This window comes from Protopterus annectens, chromosome 6.part0 (assembly GCF_019279795.1).
Source record: "Protopterus annectens isolate FY-2018-M chromosome 6.part0, PAN1.0, whole genome shotgun sequence".
Classification (NCBI taxonomy): domain Eukaryota; kingdom Metazoa; phylum Chordata; order Ceratodontiformes; family Protopteridae; genus Protopterus; species Protopterus annectens.
Window position 1 is genome coordinate 1,952,695,949 of NC_056737.1, and position 26,308 is coordinate 1,952,722,256.

Sequence of the window (26,308 nt, forward strand, 5' to 3'; positions counted from 1 at the left end):
CTTGCATTAACATTCATTTTCTCCAACACCCTAAACATGAACTTGTGTTCAGGACTTGTTTGTGTGACATGCTTGGCCAGTGCATTCTGCAGATTACCTTTCTTTATATTATAACAGTGTTCCCTTATTCTATCTCTTAATACCCTATTCGTTTTACCTACATAGAAACATGAACACAGTTCACATACAGCAAGGTATATGACATCAGGTGTCATACAGTTGGCATTGGCTCGGGTATATATTTCCCTCTGTGTATCTGGATGTATAAATACTATACTAGAATCTATTAAGGAACAGAAATTGCATTGTCCACAAGGTGTGGTACCATAGCTAAAAGTCGGGTGCATTCTCTTATTTGGTGGATAGCAAAGCAATCTTTTAAGATTCTTCTTATTCCTATAGGTAAAGGACGGAGAATCACCTACAATATTTGTCAGTATGACGTCAATTTGTAGTATATTCCAATTTTTGGAGATGATGTCTCTAATTTGTTTATTGTCTGCTGTATATGAAGTCAGAAACCTAACTTTTGCATTTGTGACTTCTTTGACATCATTAATTGCTGTAGGCTTGGGCCCAAAATATGGGGTACCTAATGTCGAACGTAAGCTTAAAGCATTATCAAACTGTAAATCTACCTCCGTAGAATTATAGCCTCTCTCAGCAAACTTCTCTCCCAAGTCATATAAGTCTGCTATAAAGCCTTTGTCATTGGAATTCAACCTAGACATTCGTAGGGTCTGTCCTTTCACTATGTTACTGAAAACATACTGAGGGTGCATACTAGTTCTGAATAGTAAAGTGTTCCTATAGCAAGGTTTCCTAAAAATCCCAGTGTTAAACATTCCACATTCGAAGTTTTTCGATATATAAATCTAAAAATTCAATTTTCAATGATGAATATTTCATTGTAAATTTCAAACATGGTGTAATATTATTCAAGACCATATTGAAACTAAGCAGTTCTTCTATATTACCATCCCATAGAATAAACACGTCATCCACAAAACGTCTATAAAATCTTACATATTTCTTAAACATATATTCTTTAAATAACAACTGTTCTTCCCAGTAAGCTAGGAACATATTGGCGTAGCTGTTGGCACAAGGAGTGCCCATAGCTACGCCGTCTAATTGCTGATAAATATTGTCAGTAAACATAAACACATTATTTTCCAGCACTAGCTCAAGCAAATGTACCAATAGGTCAATTAAAACATTGCCATAGGTACTATGTTCTGTAAGGTAATTACTAACATAAGTTAGACCAAGATCATTAGGGATGACTGTGAACAACGATTGTATATCAAAAGTTACTAAAATCAGATTTTGAATAGTATCCATTTGGTTATTAATATAATACAAATCTGTTAAAAACTGTTTAGAATCACGTAATACAAATTCATTATTGTTTAAAATACACCTTAAATGTTTCTCAATAAAAACTGACAAATGCTCCGTGACCCATCCTTGCCCTGAGACTATTGGTCTCATGGGTGGCTTAGTAATACTTTTGTGAGTTTTGGGTATTCCATGTATAACTGGGATGGTAGGCGTCTTAGTATATAAATAATTGTACTCATTTTTATTTATTAAATTACTTCTATAAATATCTGTTAAAATACCATGTACATATGCACACATTTCATAAACCTTAGTAAAATCAATTCTTATATAAAACACATCACTTAACATATTATACATTTCATTCTGATAATCTATAGCATCAAGTACCACTATACCAGAGCCTTTATCTGCTGGCCTAATTGTTATATTTAAATCATTTCTTAAATTATGAAGGCTCTTTCTTTCTTGATATGACAGATTATTATTAAACATGAAATTAAAATTATTCAGTCTCTTTTTATGAAAATACTTATAAATCTCATCTTCTGTAGTGCGTAAATATGCTTCAATTAATGGATGATTAACTGGTGTATAATCACTCAGGTTCTTGAACACAAATCTATCATTGCCAGTAGTTGGCTCACTATCAGTCTTATTAATAGAAGTATCATTATAAATGTACTTGAGCATAACATTTCTACAAAACATTCTAACATCTATGATAGTTTCATCTAGCATACTATTGCTATGAGGAATGAAATTTAGTCCTTTAACTAGTAAATTAATGTCATGCTGTGATAGCGGAACACTGGACAAGTTAAAAACTAAATTTTGTTGTGGTTTGTCCACATTTTCTTTAGCGTTGTGTTGGTGAGTGACTCCCCTGAGAATTTCCTTTTTTGCCGCCCTCGACTGTTCGAGCGTGTTCTGCTTAAGTTCTTCTCCTGGCATATTGCTAAAGGGAAGGAAAGATTTAAAGCTGCTCCTTTGTTAAATTCATTTGTTTTAGATCTAACAACCTGCTCTTGGCCATTTAACAATCTATTCTTAACAACATTCACAGTAGGATATAAATTTACATTTTCATTCATACTGTTATGCGTTATATGTATAACATCTATGGAGTCATTGCTGGTTGCTATTTCTTCATTACTAGCAACTAAGTTGGTAGAAGGACAAATATCAGCAGATATAGTATCAGAATCAACATATTCATTAGCAATGGTTGGGGCCTCTCTTGCAACTTCTGACACATTAGAAACAGCTGCAGGAGATAAAGCCACTTTATCAGTGCTCTGTAGAGTCTTATGTTGTTGGAAAGTTAAAGTGCCTTGCTTGATAGCAGATGCAGGCATACGTTCTGGGACACGCCTTTCCCAGACAAAAACTTGCCCTGTTTTAAAATCTTGTATATCCCTAGAAACTTTACTTTGTTTCTGCTGAAATAATTTACGCTCGTAGGCAGATACACAGTCAAGTATATTGTCAAACAAATCATGTATAGCCAACTCTGTATAGTCTTTAAATAACTGTTGCTGTAAATCATTGATTTTACTAGTTAAAACTTGTTCTTCGGGTTTGAAAAAGTTAATCAACAATTGTAAATATTTACGGCTAGTCTCAATATTTATCTGCTGCCACAATGACAGCAATTCTGGGTACTCATTGCCTTGACTAGGCATAGAGAACACCCTGAGCCCACGTGGTATAATAGCATTATCTAAGCAAAATTGAAAATGCTGCCTTTGCATTTGTAAATGTTTCAGTTTATAAAAGTGTTTCTCTATGTCATTAAGTATTAAATTAGCTCTTTGAAAGTCCACATCACGCTCACCCATATTAGCTGGTAGTTGTTCAGTTGTTAGCGACCATAATGTAGTAAGAGTCCCAATCAAGATGCTGTTTAAACTTGGCTTCCATCGCTGCCTTGCCCCGGTGTTCACTTCTGGGCTTATAGGGAAGCTCAATATCCGCCATGGCTTTAGTAGAATATCCAGTAGCTTAAAACTCCCTCGTAGTCACGTAACCAACGTAAAAAATGTAGAAACAGCGTTGAAAAGTAAAATAGAAATGCTGGTTACTGCCACAGCACGCTTGCTTATAAAGAAGATAAATAAATGGATAAATAACTCAAGCAAGCGTTGACCTAGTGAGAGATAACATTCAATGTGTAAAAAGTCCAAGCAATCCAGTCTTCTGGAACAGATAAATCAGTTTATTACACAGATAAACCACGATAAGCGCTTTCACTAACTAGTAGCTTCTTCAGATCACAAACAGGAAGCACAAAAACCATGTGCTTTAAATATCTGCATGTTAATTGATCAACCAACTTTTAAAGCAGCGCCATAAAACAGAGCAAACTAAACAAGAATAAAAACTAGATATATAAACATAATGTCTTTGACATCTCAAGATGCAACATAAAATAAACAATGATATATGCATCTTCTTTTAAAAATTTTTTTAAAAGGCTTCATTCCATAAAAAACAAAAGAAATTAGAACAAATATAAAAACATACTGTGAGCAGCATAATGTCAGGCAGTATATACAGCAATGTATAACTGCATGTAATGGTCATATTGAATAAAGCCTTAATATATACAGTTAATAATAGCAGCTAACTATACAAAGTAGGTGCCATCAAGAACATAAAAATTAGCAATAGAAACCATATACAAATCACTTTGGCTGATGATAGTTCTTTCGATTTGTATATGGTTTCTATTGCTAATTTTTATGTTCTTGATGGCACCTACTTTGTATAGTTTTTAAGCTGCTTCGTATTATTAACTGTTTATATTAAGGCTTTATTCAATATGACCATTACATGCAGTTATACATTAAGCTGTATATACTTTCGTACCTGACATTATGCTGCTCACAGTATGTTTTTATATTTGTTCTAATTTCTTTTGTTTTTTATGGAATGAAGCCTTTTAAAAAAATTTTTAAAAGAAGATGCATATATCATTGTTTATTTTATGTTGCATCTTGAGATGTCAAAGACATTATGTTTATATATCTAGTTTTTATTCTTGTTTAGTTTGCTCTGTTTTATGGCGCTTCTGCTTTAAAAGTTGGTTGATCAATTAACATGCAGATATTTAAAGCACATGGTTTTTGTGCTTCCTGTTTGTGATCTGAAGAAGCTACTAGTTAGTGAAAGCGCTTATCGTGGTTTATCTGTGTAATAAACTGATTTATCTGTTCCAGAAGACTGGATTGCTTGGACTTTTTACACATTGAATGTTATCTCTCACTAGGTCAACGCTTGCTTGAGTTATTTATCCATTTATTAATCTCAGTACCCCTTTTCTCAAATTTTATATAAATAGATCTGATAGAGATAAATTTCTTAGATATTAAGATCTACAAAAAAAAAAATAAGATAATAGCTCGAGTACATGAACACTACAGGAAGGAATGTTATAGGAATATGATGCTTTATAGAGCAAGTATGCATCCAAATTTTATTTTTAGGGACATTGTGAAAAGTAAGGGCTTAAGGGCATCTAGGTTAAATGGATCTGATACTGAATTTTTACAAGAAGTAGATGCCCTAAGAATCAGCTTTATTGATGGGGGTACACTGATAGTACCACTAATAGGATACTCAGTGAGATAAACAGTTTAAGGATGACTGTAGCCAAACTCCATTTTTTTCATAACAGCAATTTTCCTCAGAGGATGAATTGTTTGAATCAACAAGTTGTACTCATCCCCACCTATTACTCCAGTAACATTAATTTAACAGCAGTCATTGTAAAGAAACACTGTTCTGTATTGACCTGTGCTTCTGATATCAGGAACATGGTAGGTGATAAGCTGAACTTTGTATTTAAGAACATAACGTCAGTAAATAGGCTACTGTGCTATCCTAAAGATAGAATTGTATATCCGTCTAATAACATTGTATATGGGACTTTTCATTGTAATAATTGTAATTTTTAAGTATATTGATATCCCGGGAGAAGTTTTACATCTGGATAATGGAACTTTCTATAAGTTTAAAAAATGCAACTCTTTGAATGTTGTTTATTCTATCTATGGAAACTTAAGCTTAAGGAAGCTTAAATTTAGGATCCAAGAACAAATACATAACATTAAGAATAGCATTATAACCAATGCTTTGGCTAAGCATGTCTGTGTTTGTGATCAATCTCATTGGTTTAAGTTTTTAGTTATGGAAGTCATTACGGAAAATGAGCGTAGTGGAGATGTGATCAACAATACAGAGACATCTGACACCATATAGATCATTAGATTAGTTATGGGAAAAGGGTTGAATGATAGGGTTCTGAGAAAAAGCACTTGTTAAAAAACAGACCTCTTCTTAAGTGAAGTTAGACAAGATTCGGTACACCAGATCCCATTCTTCTTCTTTTTTAATAATATATGCTTAAATGGATTTTATTTTTATATACATCTATGTACTGCGTATTTATTTGTTACAGCTCCTTTAATATATTTTTTAGGCTGAGCCTTTGTGCTTTGTGTGACTGGGCACAGGGTTGATTTTAAATTTGATTAGTTGTACAACAATTGACTAGCTATATATAGATGCATCTATTTTTCTGTACGGTTGTATACTTCTGATGAAGTGGTGTTTATCACTACAAAAGCACTAACACTTGATTTAAACATTTACTTTGTGGATTTATCTGATGGAGTTTTTTTTCCTCAGTCCATTGGCTGGCTCACTAGATGTTTGTGTGGATACTTGTTTTACTTTCTTGTTAACCATTCATTTACATTGCCACTTCTTCTTTGTGGTTTTACCTATGTCATAAGTGATAATTCAATGAAGGTGTTTTTAAATAATGAACATAATCTGTAAATCAGTCATTTTCAGCACTCTGAATTGGCAACTACATCAACACAAAAGTCTTCCTGAAAACATTTTGAGACTCGCTCATATTGTGAGTAACAAACAGTAGATTTCCAGAATGTGAGCATACTTCTTCAATGTAAAACTGGATGGAACAGGTACATTTTAAGATTCAGCACAAGGAACTGTTCCTCAAATTGACCCCAGTGATTCAAATGGATTACTGCCATTACTTCTAACTGGCTAATGTGTGTTTGCCAGTTAGTGTGATGGTGAGAATCTCAAATTCAGAGACGAGGTAAATTACCATCTCTTTAGCCTCTCCATTAACATGGAGGGTTAAATCCCTGACTAGAGCCCATTTGATGCAGGTTTGACTAGCAGCTCAGGCAACAGACAGAATGGTAGGGGTGGAGTGGTGGGCACAAGGGCATTCTCCACATGATTGCCGGTGGAGGTCTTGGATATTTAAAGAATGGGGCTTTGTTTTTAGAGTGATTAGGGTGGAAACATTGACTAGGCTGCTGCAGAGGCAGGCAATTGTGTCAGCATGTCTCCATTGCACATCTGGCCTCAGAGACCATGTGGGGAGGGTTACAGCATAAAATTGGGAAAACAAATCTTCCAGTAGATGATGAGATGGCCAGAAGCCACAAGTCACTCTTATATTCCACGTTGGCCTGAGCCCATATGCAGAAAGCCTGATAGGTGTTGGAGAAGGTTCTTAAAAATGGTAATGGATGGGGGGTGTAGAAGGCTGGTAGACCCAATGATGGACATGGGGCACAGAGATAGGATGTTGTAGGATGAAGCAAGGAAAGCCAATAAAATAAATAAATGAACAACAAAATAATAAATATGTCATTGAATCAAACAATACACATTTAGACTTAACTGTCCTTGTGTTCTCCCAACCAGCCATGGACACCTCTTAGCACACACACACACACACACACACATGATGTGTGTGTGTTTGTGTGTGTGTGTGTGTGTGTGTATTGTATATATATAAATATATATATATATATATATATATATATATATATATATATATATATAAAATCTATAACTGTATCTATGTATGTATGTGTGTGTGTGTGTGTATATATAATGTATATATATATATATATATATATATATATATATATATATATATATATATATATATATATATAAAACACACACAGACACACACACACATATATATATATATATATATATATATATATATATATATATATATCTATATATATATATATATATATATATGTGTGTGTGTGTGTGTGTGTGTGTGTGTGTACATGTATGTATATAGATAGATTACATAGATATAGATAGATAAAAGATATATATATATATATATATATATATATATATATATATATATATATAGGTTCATGTCAGTTGAATGAAAACCCATATCCCCGACGACCATATCGCCGAGACGGACTCGCCAACACCGCACATCCCTGACAAAGGTAAGTAAATGTATTATGGCACGGAACCTATTCCCGTGTCTGTAATACATCTAAAACATTCACAAATACATGTATAGCGGGGAACAAGCCCCGTGCACCCCTCACACCCTCCCTACTTAAATATACCAACTCCGAGATCACACCACATTGTGGGAACGGGGAATACATCCCATTCTGCACTACTGACCATTGTTGGGGATGTGCGGTATCAGCGATTCCATCTCAGCAATCCGGTCATCGGGGATATGGGTTTTCATTCAACTGACATGAACCCATATGTATATATATATATATATATATATATATATATATATATATATATATATATATTTAGAGAGAGAGAGAGAGAGAGAGCACGCGCGAGAGAGGGGGCGATAGAGATCTTGTAAGCTAAAAAATAATTGTGTCACCCTAAGTAAGCACTATGTCACGAATTTCAGAATATAATTGTGAATATATACATAACACTTGCCAAAATGTGCTGACTCTTCATGCATAGACTGGAGAAGGTGCAACACAACAATATATACTATATAAATGCATGGTGCATATGTGCAATAAAAAAATAGGCTCCACACAGATTAATATTATTTTATTCATGAGCTGCCCTCTGCTTACAGCCATTCAATTCCTGACTGCAGCTCAAATCTGAGGAAGGGCTTGCAAAAGTACTTTATGCCATTTCCAATACTTACAAACCACAGCTAACCAGCAGTTTTTGCAAAGGACTTCTGATTCAGGCTTTGGATACACTCAGACATGCCTAGGCAAGTAGCCAGACTTGTTTTTAACACACTAGTGACTGGCACTCTTTAGGTGTAATTACTACTGTGAAAACTTGAGTTTTGTACTGGAAAATTAGGACTGTGTGATCCCAAAGGTGTGACATTTCACAGAGCTGCATCAGTCTCACAGCTGGTATATGTAAGTAAGATTCGTGTGAAGGATACATTCTCCAGTGCTGTATCTCCCTCTCCCCTGGAAAAAAATGCCATTTTACAGTTATTTTTAACCACTGTATGCAGCTGAGTGTTGCAATAAAAGTCGGACACAGAATATGCTGCTGCTATTTATTTGTTTGGCTGATTGATTTTGTTAAACTGGGTAATGTACCACTGCAAGAGGACTGGTTTTAGTTACAGGCTATGTGTAGAGCACAAACATTAAAAATATGTATAATTCAGTATATGAATAAAAAAAATGGACATTATGTGGATTATTTACACAAAGAAAGTTCAAAGAACATTTGAGTTGCTTGCCATGAAAAAGATATACCTACATCCCAATTATTGTAACAACAATTAATGGAATTTGGCTTACTGCACTTACCTTGTACATGTTTTAATGCTTTATTTTTAAAGATGTCTAAGAGGGTTTTAGTAGGATGTTGGGGGATATAATTATTGATATGATTAAGTAATGATATGCAAAGACAGTAAGTGAGACATGAGGAACATTAACAAAAGAAGGGTTTCCTAGAATTATGTCTATCAGACACATACCTCTGAACCTCTTTGAGCAAGAAATACCCCAGTTTTGATATGCAGATCAGAAACATCTGTTCTCTATATTTATTGATAATTTCAAAAGCTACCATACATTACAAACACAACTTGCCTGTACTGTCTGTATACCATTAATAGGGATTGTTTTGGCATCATCCATTGAGGATATTGTAGCAGATGAAATTATAGGAACCTTTGTTGCTCTTGCCTGTAAATGAAAGAAAAAATAATAATTTGAATTCAGAAACTATATAAGTTGTCACATTTTATATCACAGTAAATATCTAAGAAGTTATTTAATTCTTGATGCCTCATAACTAAAATTTTTGCACAATTAAATTATGGCCAGCTATGCATCATTTAGTTTATCATCTCGTACTGAATTCCCTTGACCTTCATCAAAATCTGTCTACTCCAAAATGGTATATGTAGTTATGTATCAGTTTGGAACACACATTAAGAAGTCTGTGACACCTCCCATCATTTATTACTGTTAGCACAGGCATTACAACAAAACCTTGTTTCCTTATCATTGTTTGAGTTGCCTTCTATTGACCTGTGAACATAATGAAATTGTTATGGCATTGCTGTACTCACAGCATCAGAATGGGATATTATAATAGAACACTGAATTTTCATGTAGACAGTGAGCTATAGAAAAAAACATACTTTAAAGAAAATTAGTAGGTCAGAAGGCAAATGTTTCTCATTATCAGGACACCATCATACTGAGAAACCTTGTAACTTCTCCATCTTGACGTGGGGATTGAGGACAGCATTGGGAAGTTAGAACAATGCAGATGGTGTATCACAGGAGGAACAGGGGCACCAAAAACAGAAGGAAAAAATGCCATATCTCATATGTTTGTGCATGTGCGTGTGAGTGTACACATCAGTGTGTGTTTGTGTGCAGACTATACATGCACCGTCATCTAAAGATCCACACTTAGTATTGTTTCCACAGTTTTTATGAGATGTGTATAGCTTTTTAGCATGATAAGTAGGTTTATATAGACCTTTTTGCATTTTAAGGGCTATATTATTAATAAACACAAGGTGGGCTATTTATAGTCATTTGCAAACATTATACAAGACAAGTGTAAGCTGTTTTGCGTACTTTGGAAGACTGTTCTGATTCAAAGACTCTCTTATTACCTAACATCACCATTGGGCATGTTACACAGTGAGGTTTGCAGTATCACACACAAATGTGGTACTCTGTGTGAGGGGTCTATGTAAATGACTTTTCTGGCAAAATCTCTAGATATAATGCTTGTGCAGTTCAGGATTCATATGCACCTGAACTATGTATGTATGTATGGTGCAGGGCAGGTTTCCAAGGGGTTTACATTTTTGCTGCATTCTTGTTAAGCACAGATATGCCTTTCAGTGGGTGGAACTTGTGCATAGTGAACTGGTGCGCTTAGGCCTTACAATGATAGCTGATTGAGTTAAGTTGTGCAGTGTGTGAAAGAGAGAGAGAGAGAGAGTGTTTGCGTGTGAGCATGTTAATGTGCCATTGTGAGTGTGAGCACTATGACAGTGTGCGAGTGGTCCATCAGTGTCTGTAAGTGAATGGCTATTGTGAGTGATGGTGTATATGTGAGCTTTGTGTGTATTTATAAGTGTACATATATGTGTTTTTGTGTGTGTATGTGTGTGTGTATGTGTGTGTGTGTGTGTGTGTGTGTGTGTGTGTGTGTGTGTGTGTGTGTGTGTGTGTGTGTGTGTGTGTGTGTTTCCTGGGATGGTGGATGGGGGGGGTTAGTACCTGTGTATGCATGTGTTCTTCTTGGCAGCAGATGCTTCACTGTATAGCTTTTACAGCTATGTTGTGCAGAGATTCATGCTATGCAAATACCTGGCTAGTGAAATATTTCCTTTTTCAGAATCAAGGTGACTATGAATTAGTGCTTAGAGGTTCATAGGTTCATAGGTAGGTACTAGGCTATTGGCCCAAGGGCCTATGTAAGCCTAGCCAACAAGGTTCCCTGGCTTACGCCACCCAAGAAAGTTATTTTCCTGTGCCACTGTCGAGAAGAGACACTGAAGTCATCCCCGGGGTGTATTTCCTCTTTCCCATCCACTCATCAAGATTTTTCTTGAAGAGTGCTAATGAAGACCTTTGCTTGACATAGATAGGTAGCCTGTTCCAGAGTCTGGGAAGTCTCTGGGACAGGAATCTATCCCTCCAGCATGTCCTGTTTATTGTGGTGACAAGGTTTAGGTCCCTAGAGCATGTAGCTCAGAGGGATTGGTATTTCTATAGGTGTAGCATGTCCAACAGCTCTGGGTTTGACATAGCTTTATATGTTAGGCAGAGATCACCTCAGAGTAGGTGATATGCTATGGAGTAAAGCTGGAGTTTTTTGAGGCGGTCAGTGTAGGGCACTTATTTGAGGCCAGTAATTCTCTTTGTGAGGTACTTTTGTGGCCTTTCCAGCTGCTGCAGATGTTGTACTTTATAATGGGTCTAATGAGTGTGGCGTAGAGGGGAACAATGACTTTTTTTCCTGGATGAGAACCCTTTTATTATGAGGTGTGCCATGTAGAAGGACTTCCTGACTACTGTGGAGATGTGACTATCAAAGGAGAGACTACTCTCCACCAGGGTCCCAAGGTCTCTTATCACGCATTCAGTGTTAAGTATATTGCTGCCTATGTGGTAGTTCATGGGTATAGAGTTTTTACCAAAGGGATGACACTGCACTTTTTGGCATTGAGCTTGAGGCCATGGCTCTGACACCAGGCATCTGTCTCAGTGAGGCCCTTCTGTAGGAGGTCCACATCATTTGGGGACTTGACTATGGCTCCTAGTTTGCAGTCATCTGTGAACTTTGTTAACCAGAGGCCATCTGTGTTAGCCTGTAAGTAGATACCAAACAGGAGAGGTCCCAGGACGGAACCCTGTGGTACTCCACTTGTCACTGCTTTGAGGTCAGATTTGGAGTCTGCAACTTTTTTCAGTGTCGGTTATGTTAGTGAGCCAGTTGGCAACCCATCTTGTGACGTAGGGATTTATACCTCGTTTAGTGAGTTTAGCTATAATTCCAGAATGAGGGATGGTGTTGAAAGCCTTGGCGAGGTCAAGATAGGCTGTGTGAACCACCTTACCCTCATCTACGGCTTTGGTGACTGCCTCAAAGAAGTCGATCAGGTTCAGGAGGCATGATCTGCCTTTCACAAACATGAAATGGGTGGGATCCAGAGTTTGGAGGTTATCAATGTCTTTTTTTATGAGTTCCATAATGATATGTTCCATGGCCTTGCAGACCAGGCTCGTCAGGCTAATAGGTCGATAGTTCCCAGGATCAGTGGTGGCTCCCCCTTTGTGGAGTAGGATAACTGTTGCTGCGCGCCATTCAGTGGGCATAAAGCTTGATGCGAGGATATTATTGAACATGGTGCTTAAGTGGGGAGCCAGTTTGTTCTAAAATTAGTGTAAAATGCAGCCTAGGACGTTGTCCGTTCCCATGGATGCTGTGTTTTGGCTTTAGAGAGTGCAGCATTTACCTGCGTAGTTTGATTACAGGGACTCTGCATTCTTCCTGTATAGATATGGGCCCTTTAGGGGGTGGGGGTAAAGTTAGCACTGAACCTATCTGCCAGGATGTTGGCAATATCAGTTGGTTCTGTAATTTCCGTGCCTTTGTACTGTAACTCAGAGCAGATCTGGGTGTTGCCATCGAGATTCTTGACATAGCTATAGGATGCTTTGTGGCTGTCCTTGGAATAAGTGGCAATTTTGTTTTCGTAGCTAGCTTTGGAGGATCTTATAAGGGATCTCAACTTCTTACCAAGGCTGACCAGGGAGCTCCTCCACTCATGGGATTTTACTCTCTTTTGCAACAGTTTCTTCCTTCTGTTGTACAGTTTGTTTATGGCAGGGGACCACCAGATTGGCTTCCTTTTTTTGGAGGATAGCGTCTTGGTTCTGTTTGGGATAGCATGATCCATGCTGTCGTGTAAGTGCATTTGTGCAGGATTCAGCAGTTTTAACTGTATTGTCCATCTGCATGGGTGTCATGAAGTTCACCACTTTTGTCTTAAGAAGCATGAAGTTGGCTTTGGAGAAATTTTTTACTGTGGTTTCCTTAATGGGGGGTGGGGACGGGATTTGAATATCAAGGGTGATTAGCTTATGGTCGGATCAGACCAAGGAGGAGTTGACTTCAGGTGTGGAACACCGGTCTTTCATGTTGGTAATGACTAGGTCTAGGATATTGTTGCCCCTGGTGGGGGTGTGGTAAGTTGATCTAGGGCACTGGAGTTTATGAATTCCAGAAAGCGTTGAGTTAAGGAGTTAGTACACGAGTAGTTTTCCCAGTTAATGGTGGGGTAGTTGAAGCCGCCCATTATTAGGGTGTTTGGTTGAACCCTAATATTTTCCAGTACATCAAGAAAAGAGGAGTGGGAATCCTGGGGCATGGTGGGGGATCTATAGCAAGCTACAATTTGGATTGCAGTTTTGCCCAGGGTTAGTTGCACTTGGATAACCTCGGATGAATTATGCTGAGCAATTAGCCTGGAGGTGTGGATATCCTTAATGAATATGGACACACCTCCACCTTTGGTGTTTCTGTCCAGGTTACATGGCCAAAAAGTGTGCTATGAGTTATAGCCTGGTAGTGCAGGGGTGCTCTCTGGAGCCTTGAACCAGTTCTCACTCACAGCACAGATATTGATGTTCTCCATTTTAAGGAGTGCCTCGGGTGAGTGCATTTTGAGATTTTGACTTCTAGCGTTGAGTAGCATTACCCTCAGTTTTTGCTTGCCTGTTCCTGTTATGGTGGTGAATTTGTTACTTGAACCCTGCCTAAAAAAGGCACTATAGGGGCAGCAAGAGCCTTAGCCAGTATCAGGAATCCCAGGGCTGACAGGTGCAGGCCATCTGTGGCAAAGCATCGTGGTCTGTCGACCATGTCATCCCAAGCAGACAGATACTGAATCCCCTTAGAATGACACCAGAAGCTTAGTCAATTGTTGAAGTCAATTATTTTGTCCTAGTACTGCGACATCATTCTGGGAGATGGCAGAATGCTACACAGAGCTAGGGTCATACCTGCCTGGGCTACAAGATCGGAGAGCTCTTCCATGTCTCTTTTCATGTAGTCCAGGGAGGTGCATCTCAGGTCATTCACACCAACATGGACAATGACAGCATCATATTTGTACTTGTTGTGGAGTGACCTGAGTGCGTGGGTTATGTGGCGGATCCTGGCACCTGACAGGCAGCTGACAGTAACCTTCTACTTGTTTAGCCTGGTGAGTGGGACATCAGTGTGCCTGACTATAGAGTCACTTATGACTTATGTGTTAGGTACGTTGTTTTGCCTTATTGGCTGTGGTTGAGTGGCACACTGAGTCTGTGTGCTATGTGTCATTTGGTTTGTGTTAGCATTTCCAGTTAGCACATCAATGCATGATGACTTGCACTGTAGTTGTATTTACTAAAAGTCCCACTACAGTTTGTCATTTTAATTCATCCAGAAAGTAAGTCAGATCTATTATCTTGTACACCATGTACTTTTTCTCAGTGCAACATGTTTACATTTTTCCTGCCCATTTCCTCCTATGATCCACCATCTTCATTGCCCCACCTTCTCAATGCTGTCGACAGTTTCCACATCAAGATGCATAGATACACACACACACACATATGTATATATATATATATATATATATATATATATATATATATATATATGGATAGATAGATAGATATAGACATATATATATATATATATATATATATAGATATGTATAGATATATATATATATATATATATATATATATATATATATATATATATATATACATATATACATATATACACACACATACAAATATTTCAAGCATGGACATTAATGCCCTTCTAGCCTGGCAATATACCAAAACACTTGTTCCCATAATAAGTGTCCAGGCTGTTCTTAAAATATCTAAACTAGTACTTGCTTTGATGTAATTTGTTAGTCTGTTCCATGCATCAGTTACTCTGTCAGAGAACCAATTAGTACACTTCTCATTCCTATAGAATCTTCTACATAAGTTGTTTGATGATTTTCTACAACTTTTTGATAACCCCAAACATTCCAAGAGATAGTTCTGTCTCAAAATGCCCTATACACCTGAATCATCTTAGATATATATAAAAGATACTATAAGTTTAGTATTTTAGTTTGTATAATTACAAATTTTCACATCCCTGGATGTGCTTGTTATATCTCCATTGACTCTTTCCAGTTTACTCACACTTATTTTCTTATAAGGTTTCCATATTGTTAGTCCATACTCAAGTTTGGGTCTAACATGACTGACCAACAATGACTTCATCATTTCTGACTTCCTAGACTTTACAAATCTTTTTATACAACCTATAGATCTATGACTATCATTAACCAAGTGGTTGATATGATTAGAAAGAACTCAAAGCTGGATTTACCCATATGCCCAGGTCCTTAAATGAATCTATAGTTTCAATCAATGTGTGCTGTACAAAATATTCACCTTTCAGTTTATGACTCCCAAATCTCATATGCTTAGTTTTTGATGCATTTATCAGCATATTATTCTCCTGTGCCTGGTCAATTTAGTCAAGTTCTTTTGCAGACATGCATTATCTGCAACACATGCAATCAGTTTACCAATTTCAGGTCATCTGCATACAGATTGTAGAACACCTCAGATGAAAAAGTTAGGTCTGAAAGATACAATCTAAACAAGTGCAGGCCTAAAACAGAGCCCTGTGGGACACCCTGACTGTATCCAAGATTTCACCTGTCAAATTGCTGTATGATACTTGCCATGTCCTGTTTGTAAGCCATGCAGTTAGCCATCTTATCAAGAGTACATCATTACCTATTTGTTCTAATTTATTAACCAGTGTCTTATGTATGACCCTGTCAAATGCTGAACCTAAATCTATATAAATTATATCACAGCACAATTTTTCATTTGTAGCTGTTATTATATTGCTATAGAACATAATGTTACAAGTGGTAATAAATCTATTTTCAACATATGCATACTGATATATGGTCTGAAGTCCCAACCTATCCAATTCTGACAATACCTTAGCCAATAATCACCTTCTCCATTCCTTTTCCACAGCATGAAAGTAGACTTAAGGGTCTATATGACTCTGGGTTTATCCTACTCCCCTTTCTCTTAAAGACAGGTTTAGTAAGCACACACCTCCAATCATGAGGAATCTCCCCATATTTATATGAACTAGTAAATAATAAATATAATAGTGCTATAAGTTCTTGCTGAAGTGTTCTTAGGTCATTATTACTAATTCCATCTCCTCCCTGTGCTTTTTTAGATCCAGTTTTTACAGTTCTTTTTCAAAATCATCTAATTTTGATTGAGGTATCTGAGGTTACCTGGATGTCACTAGGCTGACTTATCACCTCATTTGTGGAGCCAAACTGTTTTGTATAAGATTTTGTAAATATATCTATAATCTGTTAATTCTGAGAGTAAACTTTAGAATCTACGCACAGTTTATCAATTTGTATGTCTTTACTCCTCCTACATCTCATGTATCTATCAGTTTATCAATTTGTATGTCTTTACTCGTCCTACATCTCATGTATCTATAAAAGGGTTTCCTATTATGCTCAATATCTTTATATAAATTTTATTCATTTTTTTCTTGATCTTGTCTCACATTATGTTTCATTTCTTTGTCCAGCTTGTTTATTTCAGTTTTCAAAGTTGTAGTTTGACCTCTCTTTTGTTTCTTATACTTTTTGTCTCTCCCGTAATCGGGTATCTTGTTCTTATGGAAATATATGCCACTGATGTTGTATGCCTAGATCCTGATGTTAAACATTTTTGGATGTTTTACACTCAGTCAATTTCTCTTTCAAAACTTTCCACATTCCATTTGCAATTTTTCCACTGAACACCTCACTCCAGTAAGTTTTACATAGTGACTGTTTTGCTTACATATAATCTGTAATTAACCTTCTGTGCATTGGTTTAGATTTCAGTTTGGCAGAATTATCTAGCAACAAATTAACCTTTATAACCCCATGATCACTGCACATCAACTGTGGTAAAACTTGACTTGAAGTAACAGTAATTTCTTTAGGAACACAAACAACTGTTTATTATGTTCTGCTCCCTAGTAATTTATTTTACAATCTGAAGAATCTGTTGTTCCTGAACATACATTGTGAATCAATGCTATTCCAATCTGTTTCTGGTAAACCTAAGTCCTCAGCTAATATTATTCTTTCCTCCTGTGTTTCATGCAAGAAATGTATGAATTCCTCTAGGTCATCAGCGCTTGACTTTGGTGGTCTATACACTCCAACAACTGTTATAAGTTCCAGGTTTGTCTTTATTATCACAGTTAACAGTCTATGGTATTCATGTTATCATAAAATATGTGATAATCACAGGTCTCACAGCTATCTTTAATCCTTATCATAACATGTCCACTGGATTTTTTTTTTGTTAGAATGTCTGTTACAGTAAAAATGTTTATGCCCTGACTGAACTGGTTTCCAGTTATTGTTCTTTAAACATGTTTCACAAACAATAACAAAATATGGAGAGGATACAAGTGTGTCCCAGTATGAAGTTGTCCTTATAATAAGAGAAGCATCTGCCCTTTGACCTATTCATAACCGCACCCTCTGTGCATCATGCAAAAATGCTAAAGTCATTCATATGCATGTGCACCTAAGTAAATGCCCACTTCTGCAGATGATATACTTCATTTGACATTTACATTTTAACATCCTGACTGAAAAATCCAGGTTACACTGGGGAATATAGCACAGAAAGTACAAAAGTTACCCACACTCAAGGAAGGGAAAGCCACCATTTAAGCTGCATATTCTGATCCACCTGTACTAAAGTAGACTTGGACCAGACTACTTAGATAATAAGAGAGCTAAAGAGTCAGTTTACCAGTCCAACTACCCAGTTAACAAACTTAAATAGTGAAATGAATAAATCACAGAAAAAATCAGCAGAACTATTATTTAAAATATAACAACTAATTGTAGATTCATCAAATTATACAATGTATCTCATCCAAAATTAAAAGCCTCACTAGACAATATGAGACCAAAATTCCCAAACTTGAAAAAAAAATGTAGCAGAGATTAAAAGTGAGCTATTCTGGATCAACAGTTACATATCAAAAATATACAATCACATAAGAAAGCCCAAATCTGCACAAATACATTATGTAACTGTATGATACATCAGACAAAGTAATAATTACACATGTGAAGCACATGTGAAGATCATAATACTTAAAATATTTCCACAAAAAATCTTTATCACCTCAGTGAAGATTATATTCATGGTGCTTTCTACAGACTTTCATTTATACCAAATAATCTTTCAAAAATATTTCATTTATGACAGTTTATTGAGTTGAATTTATAGTTCTCAGGTAACAGGCACATGGATACATATTTGCTAGTGATGTGTATTCCTTGCCGATTTGGAATAATAATTCCTTCATGGCAATCAGACTACAGTATAAGGATAGGGCAGTATTCATAATCTCAGCCTATGTTCTACAGCAGGTAGTAGTAGTGAAAAAAAACATGCATTCGGACAACAGCTGCAGGACCTACTAGATAAAGCAGAACAACATGAATTAGTGTTGATAATGGGTGAGCTGAATGCACATATCGAGACAGACAGAACAGGATATGACAATTGCCTTGGTCGACATGGGTGGAACAACCAGAATACAGATGCAGAGGTCATTCTAGACTTTTGTCTTGCAAATGGTTTGATGGTGGCAAACACATGGATCACTAAGAGAGACAGTCATATGATGGCATACTGGAGTGGCCAACATACAACTCGGGTATACTTCCTCCTAGTACAAAAAGGAACTTGAGTAGAATTAGTGATTGCAAAGTCATTCCCAGTAAAATAGTTGACCCACAGCAAAAAAACATTGGTTGCTAACAATTAGCTGCAAGCAGTGGTCAGAGAAGGCTCCAAGATCAACCTAGACCAGGCTGAAGACCTGGATGTTGACTGGGGTGAAATAAAAATTCAAGGAAATACTCAGGGCTCTAACACCTCAGGAAGAAGAGGAAATACAATGGATATAAAAAGTTTACACACCCCTGTTAAAATGCCAGGTTTTTGTGATATAAAAAAATTAGACCACAATAAATCATTTCAAAACTTTTCCCACCTTTAATGTGACCTATAACCTGCACAATTCAGTTGAAAAACAAACAATTCTGTTAGGGGAAAAATATAAAAAATAAAAAACATACAATAACCTGGTTGCATACATATGCACACCCTTAAACTAATACTTTGTTGAATCACCTTTTAATTTAATTACAGCATTCAATCTTCTTGGGTAGGAGTCTATCAGCATGGCACATCTTGGCAATATTTGCCCACTCTTCCTTGCAAAAATACTCTAAATCTATGAGATTGTGAGGGCATCTCTTGTGCATAGCTCTCTTCAGGTCACCCAACAGATTTTTCATTGGATTTAGGTCTGGGCTCTTTCTGGGACATTACAAAACTTTTATTTTCTTCAGGTGAAGCCATTCTTTTTTTGATTTGGACGTAAGCTTGGGGTCACTGTCATGTTGAAAGCTGAAATTCCTCTTCATCTTCAGCTTTCTAGCAGACGCCTGAAGGTTTTGGGTCAAAAGTGACTGGTATTTGGAACTGTTCATAATTCTCCCCACCTTGAATAAAACCCCAGTTCCAGTTGGAGAAAAGCGACCCCAAAACATGATACTGCCACCACCATGCTTCACTGTGGGGATGGTGTTCTTTTGGTGATGCGAAGTATTGTTTTTGTGCCAAACATACCTTTTGGAATTGTGGCCAAAAAGTTCAACCTTGGTCTCATTAGAACATAACACATTTTCCTACATGCTTTTGGGAGACATGATGTATTGTTTTTCAAATTTTAGCTGGGCCTGGGTGTTTTTCTGTGTAAGAAAAGGCTTTCGTCTTACAACCCTATCCCATAGCCCAGACATATGAAGAACAAGGGAGATTCCTGTCACATGTAGTACACAACCAGTACTTGTCAGAAATTCTTGCAGCTCCTTCAATGTTGCTGTAGGTCTCTTGGAAGCCTCCCTGACCAGTTTCCATCTTGCCTTTTCATCAATTTTGGCAGGGATGTCCAGTTCTTTGCAATGTCACTGTTGCCCCATATTTTCTCCACTTTTTGATGACTGTCTTCACTTTGTTCCATGGCATATCCAATGCTGTGGAATTTGTTTGTGTACCCTTCTCCTGACTAGTGCCTATCAACAATGAGATCCCTTTGATACTTTGCAAGCTCTCTGTAAACCATGGCTTTTGCTGTAGCAGGCAACTGAGTAAATATCAGGAAAATCCTACTAGGAAAGCTGAACTTTATTTGGGGTTAATCAGAGTCTCTTTAACTGATGGCAGGTGTGTATCCAAGAAGATTGAATGTTGTAATTAAATCAAAAGGCGCTTCCACAAAATATTAGTTTAAGAGTGTGAACACTTATGCAACCAGCTTGTATGTGTTTTTATTTTTTATATTTTTCCCCCCAACAGATTTGTTTTTCAATTGAATTGTACAGGTTATAGGTCACATTAAAGGTGGGAAAAGTTTTGAAATGATTTATTGTGGTCTCATTTTCTTTTATACACTTAATGATGTGCTGACTGACTTGAAACTTTAGGAGTATTTCCCTGAAATTAATGCATGGGAATAGTGAGGGCTCTGATGTTTCTGCTTAGAGAAGACCCAGCATGTTTACACCTATAAATACTCCTCTAGCAGAAGCCTTCTATAAGTTATGTGTTGATGATATTTACAATTATTTTTCTCATCCCTCTGGTAAGAATGTGAAAAGTTATAATAATTTAAGTTGAGGAGAGTATTCTTCTTTTATAGATCTAATGAATTGCAATGACATTTGTTTTCACCCTGCTGACAAAGGGGGCGGTATAGTTGTTATGGATGTTTCAAGTTATTTGAATGCTATGTTACTGATTTTAAATTATGAATGTACTTACATCAGAATAAGCAGACTAGAGGTAACTAAATTAACTGCCAAGATACAGGAGAGAGTTGAAACTCTGCTGATGGAAGGAGTGACAGACAGGTGCTTGTATGAATCCTTTTTGGTTAAGAATGCAGTAATACCGAAAATGTATGGGCTACCTAAGGTCCATAAACACCAGTTAAATTCACACATGCGGCCAACAGTTTCTGGCAGGGTATGGGATACAGAGCCTATATGTCTATCTATGTAGAAAATCAACTCCACTCAGTAATTAATGGAGTAGGGGACATTCTGAGAGACACCAGGGATTTCCTTAATAAGTTGTACAATTGCTCTATTACAAATTACAGAGAAGAGGCCCTTTTGGTTACTATGGGTGTAACTTCTCTGTTTACCTGCATTCCAAATAGTGCAGGTATTGACAATGTTAGAGCACTTTTGGGTCATAACCCTGCATATGACAATGATAAAGTGTGTTTGATCTGTACCCCGCTAGAACTCATACTGGAAAATAATGTGTTTTTGTTTGAAGATAAGTATTGCCTACAACAGACAGGAGTGGCCATGGGCACAGTATGTGCCAACAGTTATGCCAATATGGTTTTGGCCGAGTGAAGATACAGAATGTATTCTCTGATTTGAATGGGTTTAAGAGGTCTGTCCTTTATTATGGCTGTTATGTGGAATACCTGTTTCTTATTTGGGGGGATACAGAAGAAACCCTTGACCGATTTGTGCATTACCTAAATAGCACCACTTGCTTCCTTCGGTCCATTTCTTTTTTAGATGTGATGGTGCATAAGACCCCAGGAGGGTTATACACTAAACAATATGTCAAATCTTGTAAAACCAATAATGTTGTACACTCTCGGAGCATGCAACCTAAGCATGTTAAGCAGAATGTTCTGAAAGGACAGTTTTTTTAGAACAGCTAGATTGAACACCAAAGATAGTGATATGTATGATTCTTTTGAGACTCTTACAACTGAACTTTTAGATAGAGGGTACAGCAATTCAGAGATTATAACTGCACAGAATGATGCAGTTATGTTCAGAGATACTCGAACTAGACCTTACTTTAAGGAGTAAGCTGAACAGCCTACTCCTTTGACCTCACAGCCCATTCAGCCAACATGTATGAGCCTTACATATTCTAAGGATTCAGGTTCCATCTGCGGGAATCATTAGGAAACACTGGAGAGTTTTAGCCTGAGATGAGAAATGTAAGGGGCTGTTAGGAGATTCTCCATCCTCCTGTTTTAAGAATCGCCCTTCATTAAAATAGATGTTATGCTATAAGCCTCTGAATAGCAAAAAGAAGAATACAATAATTGAAAGAATAGACACGCATCCCTGTAATCATTGCAATATGTGTAGATACATAGATATTGATGACCAGTTCATACACACGGACACAGGACGGGTTTATGATACTAGACTTTATGCTGACTGTGGCAGTCAGAATGTAGTATACTGTGCGTCCAGTGTGATCTGTAAAAATTTTTATGCTGGAAAAAACAACCGTTGTTTAAGAGATCAAATTACTATGAGTGATGAAAGGAATGCACTGTCTAAACATGTTAAAACAGCAGGGTATAATCATTGGTTTAAATTTCTGGTGTTGGAAGTGAACACACCAAGACTTAGAGGAGGTGATAATAAAACACAAACAGAATATGTGGAAATTAAGTGGATGCATTTACTTTGGGCAACTGAAGGTAAAGGGTTAAATGATGTCATTCCCATTAAGCCGATATTAAGGTCACATGATCTTAGACATTGCATTATAAAAGTGTACTCTGGTACAGAGACTTTTAATTGGATATGAAGAAGTACCTGTGTGTATGAAAGCGCTTGTCCTTGTTGCATTTAAAATTTTTTTATATATTTTTTAGGTTCATAGGTTGATACTAGGCTATCTGCCCTAGGGCATTTATAAGCCTAGCCAGAGTATGTTTGGCTTTCACCACCCTTTTAGATTAGTTGACTGCGCCTCTGTATAGTAGGTCACAGAAGGTAGCCCTTTTAAGGTTTGTTTACTGTACCTCTGTCAAGCAGCGACACAGAAGAGATCCCAGGGGTAAACTTACGATCTCCTATCCATTCGTCAAGATTTCTCTTTCTTGAAGAGGGTCAGTGAGGGGCTCTGCCTGACATAGATTGGGATTTTGTTCCAGAGTGAGGGGAGCCTCTGGGATATGAATCTGTCCTTCCAGCATGTCCCATTTATTTATGTGCTGAGGTTCAGGTCCCTGGAGCATGTAGCTCTAAGGGATTTAGATTTCCTGAGGTGAAGCATGTCCATTAATTCTGGGTTGGACATGGCATTATACGTTAAGACACAGATTGCCTCTGAGTAGGCGGTACGCAACTGAGTAGAGCTGGAGTTTCTTTAGTCGAATTGCATAGGGCATCTGTTTGAGCCCCTTGATCCTCTTGGTGAGATACTTTTGGGGTCTTTCCAGTTGCTAAAGATGTCGAGTAAGGTACATTCCAAATGGGGCATTGAACTCAATTATGGGCCTGATAAGTGATGAGTAGAGGGGCACAATGACCTCTCTTGATCTAGATGTGAACCCTTTCATGATAAGGTGGGCTATATAGAAGGTCTTTCTAACCACTTTGGCAACGTGATTGTCAAAGGAGAGATTGCTATCCACTTGGGTCCCCAAGTCCCTAATTACTTCTTCTGTACTTAATGGATTACCACCTATGTGGTAATTTGTGGGCACTTTGTTTTTTCCAAAGGGGATGACTATGGACTTTTTGGCATTTAGCTTTAGGCCATGGCTCTGGCACCAGTTATCCGTCTCTGTGAGACCCTTTTGGAGAATGCTTGTGTCAGTCGGATTATAGCACCCAGTTTGCAGTAATCTGCGAACTTGGTCAGCCATAGTCCACCCATGTTAGCCTGTACCTCGGAGAAATATATACCGAACAAGAGAGGTCCCAGGACTGAGCCTTGTGGGACACCACTTGTAACTGGTTTAGATTCTGACATGGCACCTGCTATTCTGACCATGTGGGTTCTATCCCTGAGCCAGTTTGCAACTCATCTTGTGACATAGGGCTTGATATTTAAGCTGGTGAGCTTATTTATGATGCCCGAGTGGGGTATTGTGTCAAAGGCCTTTGCTAGGTCTAGGTAGGCTGTGTGGACTACCTTCCCTTCATCTATGGCTTTGGTAACTGTTTCAAAGAAGTCAACCAGGTTCAAGAGGCAAAATCTGCCCTTAACGAAGCCGAATTTGGAAGGATCCAGTGTCTGGAGGTTCCCAATGTCTTTGTTTATGATTTCCATTATGATACGTTCCATAGCTTTGCATACCAGGCTAGTTAGGCTTATAGGGCGATAGTTTCCAGGGTCTGTTGTGGCACCACCTTTGTGGAGTGGGACCACTGTTGCTGTACGCCATTCCTTGGGAACATATCCTGTAGTAAGGCTGAGATTGAACAGTGATTTTATATGAGGGTTTAGTTCTTCTTGGAGCTCATGTAAGACGCAGCCCGGGACACCATCTGGTCCCATTGATGCTGTGTTTTTAGCTTTGGAGAGGGCAGCTCTCACCTGTGCATCTGTGATCTCAGGAAGGCTACACTCTGTTGGGATAGATATTTGCTCTTTTGAGGGGGAAGAGGGGGAGAAGTTTGCATTGAACCTTTCTGCTAGGATGTTGGCAATGTCTGTGGGTTCAGTGAATGTTTTGTCATTTTGCACTAACTCAGAGCATATCTGGGAGTTGCCTCCCAGGTTTCTGACATAACTAAAGAAGGCCTTGTGATTATCTTTAGTGTCTTCTGCAATTTTTCTTTCAAAGCTGGCCTTAGAAGATTTTATGAAGGATCGTAGTTTCTTGCTAGTACTGATCAGTGACGCCTTCCCTTTTTGAGATTTTGCTCTGTCATGTAGTAGCTTTCTCCTTCTGTTGTATAGCTTATTTATGGCCAGGGTCCACTAGACAGGTCTCCTGCCTTTGGAGGAGTGAGTCTTGGTTTTATTTGGGATAGCATGCCCCATGCATTCCTGTAGGTGTCCATAGAGTGCTTTTATAAAGGATTCTGCATTTTGGGCCGCATTGTCCACTGGCCCTGGGGCTTTGAAGGATTCCACCTCAGCTTTGAGAAGTGTGAAGTTTGCTTTTGAGAAATTCTTCACCGTGGTTTCCTTGGCTAGGGGTGGGGACAGAATATGGATGTCCAGTGAGATTTGTTTATGGTCTGATCTTACCAATGAGGGGTATACCTCTGGTGTGGAACATAGAGACCCCATGTTGGTGATGACCAGATCCAGTATGTTTTCCCCTCTTGTGGGAGTGGTGATCAGTTGTTCCATAGCATTTGAGTTTATAAATTCTAGGAACAGTTGGGCGAGGGTGTTTGGGCTTGAGTAGTTTTCCCAATCGATGTTTGGGTAGTTGAAGTCACCCAATATAATAGTGTTTGGAGAGACCTTCATATTCTCAAGTGTTCTTAGGAAAGCTGAGTGAAGTTCCTGTGTTTGGGAGGGTGGTCTGTAGCAGGCTACAAACTGAAAGGCAGTTTTCCCCACTGTTAGTTGCACATGGATGGTCTCTGAAGCTTTGTGCAGTGCCACTAGCCTGGAGGTGTGGGTATCTTTGATAAATATGGATACTCCCCCTCCTTTTGTGGTTCAGTCAAAGTTTTGGGGCCAGAAAGCATGGTATGAAGTATAGCCTGGTAGTGCTGGGGTGCTCTCGGGAGCCTTGAACCAGGTTTCTGTTGCTGCACAGATATCGATATTCTCCATACTGAGGAGAGTCTTGAGTGCATGCATCTTGAGGGTAAGATGCTACTCAAGGTCAGGTTTATACCGGACTGGGCTACATGGTCAAAGAGCTCCTGTACGTCTTTTTTCATGTAGTCCAGGGAGGTATGTCTCAGGTCATTCACACCAGCATGGACAATGATGGAGGCATACTTGTACTTGCTTTGGAGTGACCTGAGTGCTTGTGTTATGTGGCAGATCCTGGCACCCGACAGGCAGCTTACAGTGACCTTCTCCTTGTTCAGCCTGGTGAGTGGGATGTCAGTGTGTCTGACAATAGAGTCACCTATTACAAGTGTATTAGGTGTGCTGTTTAGCCTTAAGGGCTGTGACTGTGTGGCACACTGACT

The 26,308-nt window shown here is 37.9% G+C and overlaps 1 protein-coding gene across 1 annotated transcript in view; it reads right to left on the reverse strand.

Moving 5' to 3' along the window:
- ITGA4 (integrin subunit alpha 4) overlaps positions 1-26,308 on the reverse strand; it is a 1,222,769-nt gene that overhangs the window by 27,309 nt on the left and 1,169,152 nt on the right. The window contains exon 26 of the mRNA XM_044075262.1: positions 9,276-9,371. Coding sequence (XP_043931197.1) covers positions 9,276-9,371 — 96 coding nt within the window. The remainder of the gene's footprint in view (positions 1-9,275; positions 9,372-26,308) is intronic.